Consider the following 17972-nt stretch of genomic DNA (forward strand, 5'->3'; position numbering starts at 1 on the left):
TTCAGACTAGAAAGGTTGGGATTCCTTTATGCGTCAAAAGGAATCTAAGGGAATTATTTCCCTTCGTGATGAAGGGAAATGTGTGTTTTTGTAAAGCCATACAAAATGTTTACATTAAAAAGGTCTTAGAACATTTGCATTACAGTTAATCTTATCCTGCTAATGACATGTCTATGGTTCCATATGAATATTTTGCTAAAATAGTTAATGTGGGGGCACCATTTTTCAAGCTGCAGGTATTGAAGCTGTACCTCTGTAGCTCCCCAGTACCAGCCCAAGTATTTGGGCAAGTCAGCTGAAACAATTAGTCTTGAACAATAGCGGAGGAAGGTGAAATATATGAAAATTCAATTGTAGACCAAACTGAGTTACCTGTGATGGAGGCACTTTCAGAAGGCAAAACTAGGGACTGAAATCAGATGTCATGTGATATAAATTATTGTGGAAGTAAAAAGGTTTTCATCAAATTAGTAAACCAAACAAGCAAACACACTAGAGGGAAAACCTGGTCATAACTTGTTTTATTTCCCCTACCAGCTTAAGCGGGGCTTGGGGATTGATGTTTTAGGAGTATGAAAGCATTACTGTAAATACATAGAGTCAATTTATTTGCTCTGGTCCAGAAGTTAAAACTGCTGAAAAGTGTTTGTTTGTTTGTTTTGCATTGTACTTTGCTGCTTTGTATTGGGTTTGGATTAGCATCCCAGGATATACAAGCTATGGCTTCCACTTTAAAAAAATTAAATAGTCAACATGTTAAGCTGTGAGCCTAATGAAGAAAGAGACCAACAAAATCCATAAAACATAAATAACAGAAAATAAAGCTGACAGGAGAACCAAGTGGTGCTGACGTTCTTGTTAAAGAACCATTTCAAGTTATTTTAAAATTAATGTTTCTATTACAATCAGCATTTAGGAAATGACAATTAGACAATTTTATTTTCCTGTTAGGAAAAAAAGTCTTGTAATATAAATAAATAAAGACAAAATATTAAAAGAAATGCCACAGTCATCTGTGGTACCTGTAAGAACCATACTATGTATCTTGAGTCCAACTTACATTTGTATGTGTGTATATTTCAAAAGGCTATTTATGTCCAATTGATATCATAAATTTAAAGGGGCACATAATTCATCTTTGTCAGACACATTTTCCATCTGAATCTGCATGTGTGGCTTTTGTTATTCCACCAGCCATATGTACTGTTCAATAAGAAAGGCCAAGTATGGGTGATCTATAATCTTTCATTTTTAGTCATTTATGTCCCCTTTGGGTTTTTCAAAAAAAAACTTATTTTTTTTCCTCCTGCTCCTCTTCCTGCTCCTGCTCCTCCTCATCTCCAAATGTTTGCTCTTGCATGGTTGTAAATGTGAGTGACCTGGCAGCAACTTGTGCAGCCAGACCTGAAGTAAAATTGAAATCTGTGGATGTATGGAGTTCAGCCAGCCTTTGTTTGATGGAGCACTGCAACACATCTCTCTCAGGTGGCTGCAACACATTTCTTGTATCCACATCAGTTGTCTCCGATTCTTCACTTTCTCCATTGCATTGATAACATGTTCTTTTTTCAATTTCTGGTGAGTCGCCATTAGCAGCAATGCCATTTTTACTTATACCAGGCCCATCAGAAAGGTACTCGGTCCTACCTTTCACATCATCAGTTTTTGGGTCAGAGGTATTCTCTTCCAAGCTATCTTTTCTGTTGTGATCCTGCTTGTCTGAGTCTAAATTCTTAGGCAATCCCAAAATGTCCATGGACTCCTCTGACTTTGCTGTAGGCAATGGTTTCACTGCAGCTTAAGAAGGAAAAAAATGTAAATGACTACTCAGAACGGCTCCATGAGAAAGTTGCTTCAGCTTTCAAAGGATGTGGGATGCTCAGTGTAATAACATGACATTTGAATCTTCTACTCAAGATAGTGGCCACATTACTTCAGACTTTATAGGGTTAGGGTTCTTAGACTGCCAATACATTTGAACTATGGTATGCTACATTACAGTTATCTGATCTGCTAAAGGTAATTAATGGATGGCCTATTTATTAATTTACAAAGTGCAAGATAAAATAACCTTCTCTTTTGCAACATGGCAAACCATGGTTTGTCATGTTTCAATCAACATGCCATAGTTTCTAAGGAACCAATCCATGAACTGAAAGAATACTTGTTGGTAACATCATTTGCAATTACATTTCAACTGACAAATCATGGTTTGGAATGTTGAGATAAGGGAAACTCCAAAATATGCATGTCTGGCACTGAAACCACAGTCTAAACTACAATAGGTACAAACCATGTTTTAGCATGTTTTCTCTTGATTTATATGTCTTATTGTTAATTTATGTACACCTCTTTAGGAAACTTTTTGAGGTGAAGATCAGGGTAAAGATAGTGTAAATGAATAAAAAGATCAATAATTTTGCAGCGCATTCATAGAATAGTAGAGTTGGAAGGGGCCATGAAGGCCATCGGGTCCAACCCCTGCTGTTACAAGACACCAGTTTACACCATCCCACTCAGATGGCTGTCCAGTTTCTTTCTGAATGTCTCTAGTGTGGGAGAGCCCACCACCCCTCTAGGCAGCTGGTTCCACTGTAGTATTGCTCTGACGGTGAGGAAGCATTTCCTCATATCTAGCCTGAATCTGGGTTGTCACAACTTGAATTGATTATTCCGTGTCCTACACTCTTGTATCAGCAAGAAGACATCTTGACCTTCCTCTTTGTGACAGCCTTTGAGGTACTTATAGACTGATACCATGTCCACCTCAGTCATTCTTTAATTTAGGGATAAGTTAGATAAAAGAAGAACAAAAGGAAAAGTATACAAAAGACATTTCATGGATTTCAGCCCAATGTTCATCCTTGTACAGAAGTGTTAGTTTTAGTAAGATACTCTGAAATCCTGAATACTAAAACTGATCAAAGCAGACATAAAGACTCGGGATGTAATGATGTATTAAGCAGCATCCAGTGAGCAGCTGTCCACAAACCAGGAAAGGTGTCAAGGAAAGGTGCGCTGTTCATGTGTTCCGTAAGCTCTGCTGCCTTGCTAGCCACCCTGCACATGAAGGAATAGTCTGACTGATTTGCATAATTATCCTTGCTGGGTCAGCTTATGTGTTAGTCAAACCCAACAAGGATGGCTTGTTGGGTTGGTTACCAACCGCCCCAAACCATGGCTAGTTGTAAAATTGTACAAACAATAACAACAAATGACACTTGGATGACATGAGAAACCATGTAAGGAGCACTAAAACCCACCATGACTAACAAGCCATGATGGGTTGAAGTGTTTGTATGAATCAGATCACTGTTTGTTTTGGGCTGTGATCCTCCTAGTCCATGGACTATTACTTGTACTTATGTCGAGCACCTGCAGCAGAGCTATAATACAAGAAAATCATCATAAATATTTTAATTCTGCAGGAAAATATATTATTCTCACCCGGCCAACTGCATCAATTTGAGCAATGGGTGAAATACTATCAACACATGTCATTATTACTTACTTTCTGCCCTTTTCACATAAACTGTATACTCCCTAGTTTCAAGCATCTTTGATACATAATGTTGTTGTTAGTCGTGAAGTCGTGTCCGACCCATCGCGACCCCATGGACAACATTCCTCCAGGCCTTCCTGTCTCCCACCATCCCCCGGAGTCCACTTAAGCTCACACCAACTGCTTCAGTGACTCCATCTAGCCACCTCATCCTCTGCCGTCCCCTTCTTCTTTTGCCATCTATTGTTCCCAGCATTAGGCTCTTCTCCAGGGAGTCCTTCCTTCTCATTAGGTGGCCAAAGTATTTGAGTTTCATCTTCAGTATCTGGCCTTCTAAAGAGCAGTCAGGGTTGATCTCCTCTAGGACTGACTGGTTTGATCGCCTTGCGGTCCAGGGGACTCGCAGGAGTCTCCTCCAGCACCACAATTCAAAGGCCTCAATCCTTCAGCACTCAGCCTTCCTAATGGTCCAACTTTCACAGCCATACATTGCAACTGGGAAAACCATAGCCTTGACTATACGCACTTTTGTTTGTTGTCTCTGCTTTTTAGTATGCTGTCTAGATTTGCCATAGCTTTCCTCCCCAGGAGCAAGCATCTTTTAATTTCTTGGTTGCAGTCCCTGTCTGCGGTGATCTTGGAGCCCAGGAAAATAAAATCTTTCACTACCTCCATTTCTTCCCCATCTATTTGCCAGGAAGTGAGAGGACCGGATGCCATGATTTTAGTTTTCTTAATGTTAAGTTTCAAGCCAACTTTTGCACTCTCCTCCTTCACCCGCATCAAGAGGCTCTTTAGATCCTCTTCACTTGCTGCCATTAGAGTGGTATCATCTGCATATCTGAGGTTGTTGATATTTCTCCCAGCAATCTTAATTTCAACTGGTGATTCATCTAGCCCCGCCTTTCTCATGATGTGCTCTGCATATGAGTTAAATAGGCAGGGCGACAGTATACAGCCTTGCCGAACTCCTTTCTCAATTTTGAACCAATCAGTGGTTCCGTGTCCAGTTCTCACTGTTGCTTCTTGACCGGCATATAGGTTTCTCAAGAGACAAATAAGATGGTCTGGTACTCCCATCTCTTTAAGAACTTGCCACAATTTGTTGTGATCCACACAATCAAAGGCTTTAGCATAGTCACTGAAGCAGAAGTAGATGTTTTTCTGGAATTCCCTAGCTTTCTCCGTGATCCAGCGTATGTTGGCAATTTGATTCTAGTTCCTCTCCCTCTTTGAAATCCTGCCTGTCCTTCTGGTAGTTCTCGGTCCACATACTGTCGGAGCCTAGCTTGTAGGATTTTGAGCGTAACTTTGCTAGCATGTGAAATGAGTGCAATGGTAGTTTGAACATTCTTTGGCATTGCCCTTCTTTGGGATTGGAATGTAAACTGACCTTTTCCAATCCTGCAGCCACTGTTGAATTTTCCAAGTTTGCTGGCATATTGAGTGTAGCACTTTTACTGCATCGTCTTTTAAGTTTTTGAATAGCTCAGCTGGAATACTGTCACCTCCACTAGCTTTGTTGTTGCTCAGACTTCCTAAGACCCATTTGACTTCACATTCCAGGATGTCTGGCTCAAGGTCAGTGACCACCCCATTGTGGTTATCAATGGAATGTATTAAAATCAAACCTTGCACATGCTTGCATACACACAATCTTTGTGAATCTAGGAGGAAGTCTATGACAGTGATGGCGAACCTTTTAGAGACCGAGTGCCCAAACTGCAACCCAAAATCCACTTATTTATCGCAAAGTGCCAACACTGCAATAAAACCTGAAAACTGTTGTTTTAGTTTTAAAAAAACAACTCGAAGCCAGGCCAGGCAAATAAGTATATAACCTTGGGACCACACAGACCAGCCATGTGAGAGCTCAGATGAGTTGTGGCTAATGAGTCGAGGCTTGTGATGTCGTTGCCTAGCGCCGCTACTCCTTTCCGAGCATGCGCATGGCCCCTAGGTGCGCTGTTATCCGATGCTTGGCTGCTGGGGCAATGCTGGGGCGACTTGGCTTGTTTACTGACAGAGAGGACTCTGCGTGCCCTCTGTGGCACACGTGCCATAGCTTCACAATCACTGCCCTAACCCTACCCTGGTGCACTCCCCTAACCCTAATATAGGGGTAAAACACCATTGAAAGGGGCAATTTTGAAAAAGCCTTCCTTGAGTAGCTTTTTCTGCACAGCTTATCATTTTTGCCCATTCTAAACACATTCCAACCATCAAAATCATGCCAGGACACCTCGTTTTTCTAACTCTAAGCCAATGATGGTGAACCTTTTAGAGACCGAGTGCCCAAACTGCAATCCAAAACCAACTTATTTATGGCAAAGTGCCAACACTGTGATAAAACCTGAAAACTGAGGTTTTTGTTTTGAAAAAACAACTCACAGCCAGTCCAAGCATACATATACATATACATATACCCTTGGCAGTGAACTGACCAACCATGTAAAAGCTAGGATGAGTTGCAGCTAACGAGTCATAGCTTGTGATGTCATCGCCTGGCGCCGCCACTCCTTTCTGAGCATGCGCATGGCCTGTATGTGTCCTGTTATCCGATGCTCGGCTGCTGGGGCGATTCTGGGGCAACATGGCTGGTGTGCCAACTGAGAGGGCTCTGTGTGTTTGCTGTGGCACGCGTGCCATAGGTTGGCCACCACTCGTCTATGATAATAAATTATACACATTTCAAGGAAACTATTTTTATGATACCTAACAATGGTCTAGACAAGAAATTTTAAATGTTTGAGATAAGATGGTTGGTTTAATTGCCCCAAAACTAGTCCTAACTCATATTTTGCACAGACATTGTATTGTTACTTCTCTTTGGAAGGAACAAAAGTATGCTCAATGGAAGAAAATACCTCACTGCTATCCCCTTCCCCAGTCCCCACATCCAATGCACATGTCTATACTTTTCTTCTTTTAATAATAGGGGCAACAATTCAATTTCCTATTACAGAAAGAGACAAACAGTATTAACTTCATAAAGATATCCAGGATGACACAAGCTCCAAGGCATTGATCCTGACCATGAAAGCAAAATCACTACCAGATAGCAGCATGCAAATATCCTGCAATTAACAAGTAATGCTTACCATGATCACTAAATAGCAGTTGCTTCCACTTTTGCCTCTCTGCCTCAGAAGCTTTAAATCCCAACACAGATTTTAGTTCCTGCAGCACTCTCTTGGATTCTTCTCTTTCACGTTTTTGTCTCTCTCTGTCTTCCAGGGAAAAGTAATAAAAGTCATCTCTCTTATACTCGCTGTCTATATCTGTATCATCAACATATGCTTCAAGTTCCTGAGGAAAAAGTCAACAAACATCTGGTTTGATCTACATGCTACCCAAATCCTGCAGGGTACTGATCTTCCTGATTTCTGTTGATTTATACTGGAAAATTGAGATCCAAATTTAGTTTTAAGGTCAAAGGGAAATTCTGAAATAACTCCATTTCATATTTAAAGGTGAACCAATTAAAGTCAGTCATTCGGTTTCAGATTTATACACTGCTGACTCACAAAAGTGGTCAACAGAAATTGCTGATCTTCTCAAACATGGAATGATATCTCACTTTCTTCAATACTTTGTAGCTTTAACGTTATGCTCATCCAAGCAATATCAGAAGCTTACATCCAAGGTGCACAGAATATCCTAAATTCCTTCTTCCTACCCTTTTATTGGCCAGTTGGATTAAACACTCCTTGGGAAGAGTCCACCTATTGTTATGTGATAAGTAGTATTTGCATATAAGTTGATTAATAATCTGACATCAGAAACTTTGAAAGGGGTAATCCCTTCAAATATACCCTTCAATTATCCACCGTGTGTCTTTCTATATGTTTAATAAAAGTATGTTGTATAGTTCCCTGGGACTGTGTGGTTGCTTTAGTTATCTGTTCACTGAATGTTCCCTTTCTTAGGGTTCTGGCAAACATACTTCAGTATAGTTTTCAATGTTTCTGCCTTCTAGGGCAGTTTCTCAAAGTGCCTCATTTCTAGCTGCAAATAAATAGAGTTGGGGACATGAGTCAAATAGTTCTTTCAAGAATGACAGAAGGTAACAAGGAAGCAAAGTGCTTTCTTGCATTTGTTTGAAACAATGTAACAATTAATTGCCTTGTCTCAAGCAGTGCTGCGTTTATTATAGAACTTTGCTTCAGCTCTGAAGTGAACAGTGCAATGTCTACTCAAAGGTAAGTCTCAGTGAATTCAGTGGGATGTTGTTCTGGTAAATGTGTAAAGAACTGCAACCTAAATTATGCACATTTTGTAGTTGTGTGAATTTAACATGTTTTTCAGCTACAGTGGGAGCTCCACCATGTGGTTCATAAGAGAACTTATGATATTTTTATCATAAAATTTTTATCTATTGATAATTATGTATTCTGCAATTCCAACAGAAATAGCTTTTCACTAGAAAAAAGACATTACCCAGCTGTTGTGCATACAGCTGTGGGTGGACAAAAGTACTTACAACTTAGAGTATGTTTTCAGGACTTTACAGTAGTTTACCTGTTCTTCAGGAATTGGGTCTTTATCTTCTATGTGCACACCTGGTTGTAGTAAGGGTATCACAGTGCAATGCTTGTTCTCACATGTTGGTTTTGGTTTACCTGGAGGCAGGAACATAAGCAGTTGAGAAAGTAGGTCTCAGATTAATTAATTTTTAATTAATTATTTTTCTAAAAAGACCCATCAATTAGATTTTGGTCAGGATCAAAACACTGCTGGTATCTGTCCTTATTCAGGATCTACTACAAATTAGGCTTCCCACCCAACCCCCAGTTAGCTTAATATCTTGGCCTTTACCAAAGCTGATTCCTATAGTTTCCCAGTTTCACAAACCAGGAACCTCTAATCCAGATTTAATCATGGCTTCTACCTCCTAGAGTGCATAATCAAAAGGCTTGTGCATATCTTGGCTAAACAAGCTGGGCTATGATTGCCCAAACTGACTGGGAGAGAAATAGCAAGTGTTGGACTGGGAGAGAGTCTCTTTTATTTCTCAGACCAGAAATGTTACTTTATTGCCTTTTTTGAAGATAATGAAATATTAATTAAAGTATCTACAGCAGACATGTTCTTGCACCACACTCCAAAATGAATTGATTAAAATAACAGAACTGAAATCAATTACATGTATATAAACTATCCCCCATCACAAGCCAAATAATCAAACGGCAAATGCCAAAATTGCCTGCCTGTTATTTGATAGTATCTGACAGCACGGAAAAATTCCATATAGCCAAGAATGTCCTCATTTAACTGGGTATCCAAATTCTTAATTGCATAATTGTGAAAGTCACAGCTAAGGGCTCCTTACTCCTAAGTCCTATCAGGAGTAAGCTGGGTACATGCACCCAAGGTTGCTCTAATGTGTCTTCTGCTTTTGAGTTTGCATAGACTTCTGAAAGGATTCTTACATGTTTGTGAAGAAAACATACCATTTTTATCTGGGTTTCTTCTAATCAATTTTTCCACTTGAGAAATAGCCTCTTCCCAGCAGCTGTTGCTAGCTTGCATATGAGGCTGAATCAGTTCCAGTTTTTTTTCTACAACTTGGTAGGCTTCTGAAGTTAGTTCTTGGCTTTCCTTGGAACTAATAAACTTCTCAAGTTCATCCTCAAGGGTTATTACTCTAAACAAACAAGCAAAAAAACAAAAATAAACATCAAATACCTATCTCACTTTTATGTGAGGCTCTGACATTTTCCCCCCATTTTAAATCTGTCTTGTGCAGTAGGGAGACCTACCTCTTGTAGTATACAGGATATCAATATGTTAGAAGCATTTGGAAAGGGCCTAAAAGGTGACAGTTGTTTTCATATATATAATCCAAGCCGCAGAAGAAGCATTTCTAGGCCACTTGCAATACACAGTGACTAACAGCTGGGTTCTAAGGAAGCCTAGGAATAAATCTATGAATACTTAGAAGCAGCAACAATAACAGCAATTCTTCTTATGGGCTGAAGATCAGTGGTAGAACATGTGTTTTGCCTGCATTCCATAGATTCATTTCCCTGAATATCTATCTAAAAAAAACTCTTGGGTAGCAGTGTAACTAAGATTCACTAGAATCCTTAGAGACTTGCAAACAATGTAAGTTAAAGACCAGAGGTCAAAGTTATTGTTATACTCAATGGCTATACACCTCTAAGGCTGCAATCCTAAACACACTTACTTGGGAGCAAATCCCATTAAACTGAGTAAGACTTACTTTTGAGAAGATATGTATAGTCTTGCAGCATAATACATCTTCAGCAGGATGTTTCTGCTTTGGGCAGAATTTTCTGCTTTGAATGATATCTTTGATGAAGAGTTAATGTAAATTACATGGTTGACAAATCTCACTATAGAAAAAGTGGTTTATGAACGTGCAACTATGTCTGGCTTTTTCTAGTCAAGTCCAGCAGAAAAAGCAAATGGTTGGTAAGATCCAAACCTATATATTTTTCAGAAAAAAACTCATTACACACATTTTCTTTAGAGGTAAATATTGATTTTCTTAGGAAATCTCAGGAAAATAATTCAGTAAATTATCAAATTACAGCAAACTCACAGCATCTTTAAGTCAACTGATTTTCATGAAAAAAATATTAAAATAGATAGGCTTCAACACTTATAATGATATTGGACTGGATCCTTAACTTTTCATGTGCTCTACTCAATCATCAGACCTCTTTGCAGTTCTCACACAATCAGCTCCACATACTGTGTAACAAGCTTTCAGACTTATTTTTACAGTACTATAAAGATACAGCTCTTTGACCACTATAGCAATAAGTATTTGCTGAAGGAAAACTGTTTTTCCCTCCTTACTGAACTTAAATTAGTTTGATCAAGTAACAACCAGAACAAGGGAAAGACATCACAATAGCATCTGCTTTGATATAGTTTGATGTAGTTATTAACAATTAATGGCTACAACAATATATTTCCAAGTTATCATTATTTTAAGTCAATCAATAGAATTAAACTAGAGAGAAATTAACTCTCAGAAAACTTACTCATTCAGTAAGGCCTTGAGATGGAGTTGGAGACTGCGCACTGCTGTATGAAGATGATTTAGCTGTCCTGTTTTTTGTTCAGTTTTGACTGGACGTTCCAAACTTGACTGATGATGAGTTTCAAAGTACCGATAAAACTCATAACTTCGTTTAAGTTCTTCTAAGCAGGCAGCATGAGCATGAGGAAGACCTTGTGTCACATCAGAAAAGATATACAGAGGCAAACGTTCTGGTGTTATCAGGGTCTTGGCAGGTGCATTAGAAGGAGACAGCAGTAGAACTAGCCGCCTGAAGAATTCAGAACTTTGCCCAACCCAAAGTTGAAATAAAACCTAAGAGAAAAGATACCGCAATCTATTATTATAAAAGGAATCGACTATTCTCATAAACATGTTGTAAGCAAATCTACAGTGATAACCAACTATGAGTAGAAAGCCTAAAGCAAACTAAATCAGTTATTCCAGATCAAGTATGGTATAGATCCTATAGCAACAATTTATAGTAATGCCTTTATTTTTTTTTCAGAGACTAGCACTTTGGAAGCTGGGTGGTATCCATCCACCCAGCCTGAGCCCATCTATTTACAAAGTATTTATTAGTAAAATATGAAAAATTTGATAAGATCATATGTGTCAATTACAGATGTTTAATCTGTTGATATATTATGTAGTCTGCATTATTTTGATAAAGTCCAAGAAAACATTGAAAACATTGTTGCTCCAATTCTGAAAATTAAAGATTCTTTGAACAGTCCACTATTCAAACACCAATATCTGCTACTCTTGGATCTAACATAAACAACACTAGACTTAGCTTAAAATGTTCTGGAGAACTGAATATCTGTGTGGGTTTTTTTTAGATTAACATAATTCAGGTCATTTTGTTTTATTCCATTACTACTAACTGAAAATTGTAACAAAAAAAGGGCAGATGATGCTATATTTATGCAATTGAATCTAATGTTAGCCCTTACTATAGACTCATAGATGTGAATGAAAAAGAAATTAATTACGGCAACACAGGGAAATGAATCTGAATGTTACATTACCTTTAGAGCAGGCAGGCTGAAGCCATCTGTGAAATTGTGTGCTTCTTCTTCTGACACCTGCTCTTCACTTAGTCCTAGTCCTAGTTCCTTAAAAGGCACCACACAGATGTAGTTTGTTACATTGTCACTCTCAGAATTCAAAGGGTAAGTTAAGTTATTGTTAAGGCAGTTAAAGAAGCTTTTGTATTACATGCAACATGGACAATCAGCTATAAAAAATGTAATGTATTCACAGGGAAGAGATAATTATTTCTTTAGTTCAAACAAGTGAATGAACCAGACAGCCTTGCCTAGTGGAGAGCATGTAAAGGTATAAAGGAAGTTACAGAAATGAGGATGTGTGGGGGAGACATCAAAACTTTCTGTGATTTGGTGTATGGTTTTGTCCAATTTAGAGAAAACTTGCTTTTTCTTTTCGAGTAGCAGATTACAAAAAGCAACCCACAAAAATGAAGCTGTCAGCATTTATCTTTAAGCATTAATATTTTATTTAATATAATAATTTGTTCCCATATTAAAATGAGCACAACCAAAATCATATAAACATTAATATTATGAATCTTATGAAAAACATAAACACAATACAATGTGTATAAGTGTTTAACTAAATGAAGTATCTACTAAGGAATGAAAAGTTGACTAGGGCTGCAATCTAGGACTAAATCCAATGAAAATCAACAGTAAAAAAAATAAAGACATTAAGAACTTTATCAGTGCTTCAGGGTACTCTTTCTAATAAACAGAAAATCCTAATAAGTAAGGTTCTTCTAGCCTATACACTGTTCAATTTTTGTAAAATTTCTGTATGCTATGTTTAATTTTTGTAACTTGTCTTAAGTTCTTCTGGGAAAAAGCAGGGTAAATGCTTTTTCCTTACTTGTATATTAATTAAAAATAGACTTCTCCATTTTGCTTGTATTTGTCAGTTGCAGTATTTCAAAGTTATAGAACAAAATATTTTTCATTTGTGTCATTTTTTTCTATGAAAAGAATCCTTTGAGCTCTTTCATTGAAACCAGGTTCTTTTCTCCATTTCCTTTTTCAATTTTCCTTTGTCATTTCTAGGGTCCTTTCCCTAGAAGAAAGGACCCTAGAAATGACCTGTTTACTTGATTTCTACATTTAGCTAAGTGTAATGCTCAAGTACAGCTAAAATGATAAAATATAACTGCACTTATCAAAATAATTAATTATAATTTAAAAAGTATGTTCCATAAAATGTATGGTTGTTGTATACTATCTAGCTTCAGCTATTTGGCAGTATAGAAATAAAATTACTAATTATAATCAGACAAACAGAACTGCCTGTTGTGGCTTATTAAGAAAAGATGTGATTGCACATTTGAAACAGCAAAAGAGAAACAAAATTGGCCTTATACATTTATATAGCATGCTAGATGCACACAGAGTAAACTCCATACCAGGTAACTTCTCATGATTAAAAAAAATAAAAACCAGTCCAGCAATCTTTGGTTCTTTATTATGAAAATATATGTGATTCCTGCATGGCAGATTTCAAAAAGGATATTGTTTCAGCATGTACAAGGTAGAAAGCCTTGAAGTTCTGAAGTTCGCTCTTACTGATCGGTACACAGCTTTCCGCAGACCAATGAGATGCTGACAATGATGCTGTCCAGCTTTATTAAATGGGCAAGCAGCACTGACCCTGTCAAGCAAACTTGAAAAGTAAAATGTGATACAACTGTACTGATGTCCTAAAGAATAACAGAAATACAATATCACAAAATAGTAGTCTTACTTTTTCCCCATTTCATGTAATAGAGAAACATGAAAGATAGCTCTCATTATTTGGTAAATTAAGAATGCTGAGTAAGAGCCTAATTATTAAATTAGCAGTAAAGGATAAAATTCAATGCAGAGTTTTACCATGAAGCTCAGTATTAAAGCTAATAGAAATGTTATTTCACATAAACTGAATACCTATCATGATATTTAAGACCATTTTTATATTTAGAAATAAGATTTATATATGATGTTTCTATTTGTTAATGATATGAGTCTTCACAGTTCCATTAAATCTACAGGTCCCATTTTGTTAGTCTTCAAAAAGAAATGGTTTTGCCATTCTCTGTCTTTCATGAAGAACATTATGGCAAGGGGGAAACCAACCCAGTCCTATCCATTTGCTTAAGAAGAAGCAGCATTCCCTCATGCCTACAAAACTGAAAGGAAACAAATTCTGGTTCTCAGTCATCAGCCAGTGGAACACAGGCTACTGGTGTGTGTGTATATGTACGTATTGTATTTGCTGTTGCTTTAAGTCACCGTGAGAAACATTCATTTGAAAAGTGAATATATACATTTTCAAAGTTAGAAAGAATTCTAAGAACGATGAGCACAAAAGTCATTCTTTCAAGGAATCAAGTAACTTCCTGACTAAGCAGGGAAATTAAACTGGGCCTCCCCATTCCTAGTCTAACCCTAAGTACTGCAATATACTGATTCCGCAAGATCCATTTACAGTTCACCTTCATTATCCCCTCCCTCCAGATATGATCCTGAGGATCTAGAGAGCCTCTGGAATACCACAAGAGGTAATGATGGACTGTAATAGGAAGGGTGTAAATTGGGGATTCCTGTTACATAAATGGAAAAGCATTCTGTTTACTTTAACACTCAAATGGATTGAACTGATTTAGTTTTCAAAGCTGGAAAGCAAGACAATTCCGTTCCCAAGGTTCATCTGCTAAAATTAAGGAAAAACCTTTGCCTCAGGCTTCTTCAGACCTCAGCTAACATTGTACTATTTTAACAATTAACTATTAATTGTATCTGGCTTTGTCAAGAATAGATTAGAGGTGCTTCTACTTGAGAATTTTACTGCGCAATTACATTATGCAATTTTAAGGAGCTCCAGACTTCCTCTTCATTTGTAGCCATCCTGTTTTTCCACTGCTGCTTCTGTATTTTCTTACCAGAAAATATAATTAAAGAATATTGAATAGTGCTATAGTCCTCCATCTGTAAATACCCTTGAACTGCCTCATAACATGTCTTAACATTCAAAAGGAATTGTCAATAAAATACAACTACGCCACATCATCCTTGGTTACAAAGTTTTTATCTGTAAGGCAGCTACAGCTTCAGTTTTACATGTAGCCACTTGCAATTACAAACCAAGCAGTTGATTAAGCATTAAAAGCACATGCTTTTTAGGCAGACATGAAAGTGTTCTCTCTATATGGGATATATAAGCAACGTGAGATGTGGGCATTTACTGCTTTTTTGCTTTTTCCATTTATCAACATACATAGTGAAATATGTTATAGAGAAGGGCAAAGTTTGAAGACAAAAAAATGTACATTCATAACATTATTATTAATAATCATCATAATAATACTTAAAATCTTGATTGCCTTAAAAATTAAGGTACTTAAAATGTCACAACTCACTGCAAGAATTCCTGTAAGTATTTTTAAGCAGAATTAGAAACAATATCTGAAATGCTATTTGAAGAAGTGTAAAGTTTAAAAACTCTGAGGAAGTATTAGGGTAAGTGGGGGTAAAGGAGGCTTTCTACACACTGCATAATATCCTAAATGTTAAATATTAGAGTAATCTCAGACCCTCCAAACCCTCAGTGATTATATATCACTGAAGAAAACAACCCAAAATAGAGTTTTGAATTAACCTGATACATTAAATGGATTCACATTTATAAAATGAAAATTAGTCCTAAAGAGATTCTTCTATATTCTGTACTTGGAATATTTGTAATCAAATACATTTATATTTATACATAAAAATCATTTGTATAAAATTAGGCATAAATCCCTTTGAAATACTTGGTAGCAAGTAGGTAGGAAAATATAAACTGCTTCCTCTGAGTTTTTCCATGCCTTTAATTGCATATGCATGTTTAATAATCTTTATACTTTAACACAAAATTGCATTAATCTTATTAAATGTAGTTACTGATCTCTTCTCTCTTCTGTACTCCTATCAAAGATTTATTTATTTATTTATTTATTTAAAGCTTTTCTAACCCTTCCCCCAACAAATGTTTTGGGACGGCTTACAATAAATTAGTGAGAGCACAAATGCAATACCTATGAAACTTAACAGTGTATGTCTATTTTGCAACTGCCTTCTACTGCTTAAGTTCCTGAAAAACCATGCCTAACGCCATGATGGCAAATATGTAAGTCACATTTGTGCCCATTATCTCTTGTCTATCCAGATACCATAAATATATCCCGTAAATATGATGGGAGAGGGTAATCTTAGATCTAAACATTTAAAGGAAAAGCTTCTTCACTATCTGTTAACATTTGACTGGTGCGCATGTGTGTGTGTATTTTATGACAATTCATAAAATAACCTAAAATTCAGACTCACAGAGTAAATCCTCTGGAGATGACTTCAGTTTCTTGAATAAGCCGCAGAGCTTTCCTCACAAGGTTAGTGAAGGCTCGGCAATTAGCCACTATTTCTTCAAGTTGGAGATGGCATTTCTTAAGGGACATTTGCAACTTGGCTATCCTCAGAATGTCCAAACCTCTTGAGCTTATGTATACCAGCAATCCTGCTCCCCACACCAATCCAAGGGAACCATTCCAAACAGAAGGAACCATAGTCAGTGTGCTGATGAAGACAAGCAGTAATGCAATATCCCTGCAAAACAAATAAGGCAACATGAACCACACCTGGGATTGCTGCATGTTGGAAGAGTGCTGTTTACCAGTTTAGGGGCAGATTTTGGATATGTCAGCTTAAGTGTATTTTATTATTAGCTTACTTGGATTCCAATTCTTCATCAGAACAACCCTTTCCACCATTTTTACTACAGTTAATCCAGGTTTAGTATTTCATTATTAACAACAGCAAAAGCTGTAACACTTCTAGAATGAGGGATATAAGGTAAGTGGGCAGGCAGCACTCTGCTTAATGGCTTGTGAGAAACTGGTCTTTCCCTCATTTCAATGAGGGAAGTTAGAGCAATGACTGTTATGTGGAAGAAACAAGCTATCCACAGAAATGCTGAGTTAAAATTCACTATGCTAGGAATGGAATTAATTTTTATCCACTGCAGAAATTAAGCACTGGCCACAGAAAGAAACAGAGAAATTGAGAATTTCAATACAGCTGTGACTGGGCAGTAAAAGCAGTTTACATTATTTCTATTTCAAGTTTTATTTGGTGTAGAAAATATGTCCTTTCTTTTTAAGCCTTATCAATGCTAATCCAGTCCTTTATACCCGGAGGGCAGGTTGAAGGTGTGCTGACTAAAATGAGCAACTTACAAAATCTCTGCAATATAGTCCATTTCTAATAGTTCAGATTAAAAAGGCATATCTGAGGCTAGTTTTTCAGCAAAAAATATCCCATATAGAATACTATTCAGAAGTCAATCTAGTTCAATTACCTCTCCAACTTCCTTCCAATTTAAATCCATTTGTCAATTGCATACAAAAGCCTTCTGATAAATTAATTTGCATACAAATCTGCTGTATTATTATTCCTATACTGGCCAATCTTGATGTTATGAGCAGTTAAGTTGTCTCTGACAGATGGTAACCTTATGAAAGCCCTCTAAAATATCCAATCCAAGGCTCTTCTAAGTTTAAGACTGTGGCTTCCTTTATGGAGTCAATCCATATATATGCCATAGCCATATTTAATGTTTAAAAATAGAAAAAATCTATATGAAATAATTTTCAGATTGAATAATTGGAGTACAATTTGGATGACATGGAAATAAGGCCATCCAGGGCTGCACTACAGCAACCCTAAGGAGAACTGTTAGTGCAGTTTCTAAAATTAATAATAAATTACAGCTGACAATCCACTAAAGAGGAATCCTATGTATAGCTTCTATCATTTGCAGTAGAGCACTTCTTGTTGTATGTTCTTAACTTGCAAAGTGAATTTTAGTGATTCACAGAATCAACTAAAGCTTTAATTTCTTTACCTACCAATTAAAAACAGATTTCTGTTAATGATATCTGCTAAGTCAAGTGACTGATACAAAGCTATTTATTTATTTAAAACTTTTATTTGCCATCCCTTATGACAACTTACTTAAACATACCCACTGGAAAATACATGTTCAGAAAAGGAGAGTTGCAACTTAATGCTTTTCTAGGTTTTAAGGACAGTAGAAAAAGCAAGGTTTTTCAGGGTAAGCAAACCCTGCAGTAATGACAGATTTGTATTTCTAGTTTCTGACTAATATACCGATTATCAGATTCTAAAGGTGTTTTGTCTGCATTTTTAAAGTTGAATCTGAATAACGTATTTGCAAGCAGATTTCAACCTGCTTGCTCATTATATTTTTTGAAACTGTATTAGTGTTATGCCTCGCAGCAAGCTTAGCTCAACTGAAGTTCTTTTTGTTCTGTTTACAAAATTGTTATTTATAGAAATTGCTTCAAAATGCAGGTCT

The 17972-nt window shown here is 36.9% G+C and overlaps 1 protein-coding gene across 5 annotated transcripts in view; it reads right to left on the reverse strand.

The window, feature by feature from the left end:
- Positions 1 to 504: 504 nt before the first annotated feature.
- The window catches only part of VEZT (vezatin, adherens junctions transmembrane protein), a 37794-nt gene continuing 20326 nt past the window's right edge, over positions 505 to 17972 (reverse strand). For 4 of the 5 annotated variants that reach the window (XM_044455534.1, XM_044455537.1, XM_044455538.1 and 1 more), the window contains 8 exons: positions 15926 to 16201; positions 13095 to 13244; positions 11567 to 11714; positions 10519 to 10850; positions 8956 to 9149; positions 8024 to 8124; positions 6604 to 6811; positions 505 to 1797 (listed from right to left, as the gene is read on the reverse strand). In XM_044455534.1, the coding sequence (XP_044311469.1) occupies positions 1292 to 1797; positions 6604 to 6811; positions 8024 to 8124; positions 8956 to 9149; positions 10519 to 10850; positions 11567 to 11714; positions 13095 to 13244; positions 15926 to 16201 (1915 nt within the window). In that variant the 3' untranslated portion in view covers positions 505 to 1291. The remainder of the gene's footprint in view (positions 1798 to 6603; positions 6812 to 8023; positions 8125 to 8955; positions 9150 to 10518; positions 10851 to 11566; positions 11715 to 13094; positions 13245 to 15925; positions 16202 to 17972) is intronic. The other variant, XM_044455535.1, reaches the window with a different exon arrangement.

Source organism: Varanus komodoensis, unplaced genomic scaffold (genome assembly GCF_004798865.1).
Source record: "Varanus komodoensis strain SLA01 unplaced genomic scaffold, ASM479886v1 scaffold8, whole genome shotgun sequence".
NCBI classification, from domain to species: Eukaryota; Metazoa; Chordata; class Lepidosauria; order Squamata; family Varanidae; genus Varanus; species Varanus komodoensis.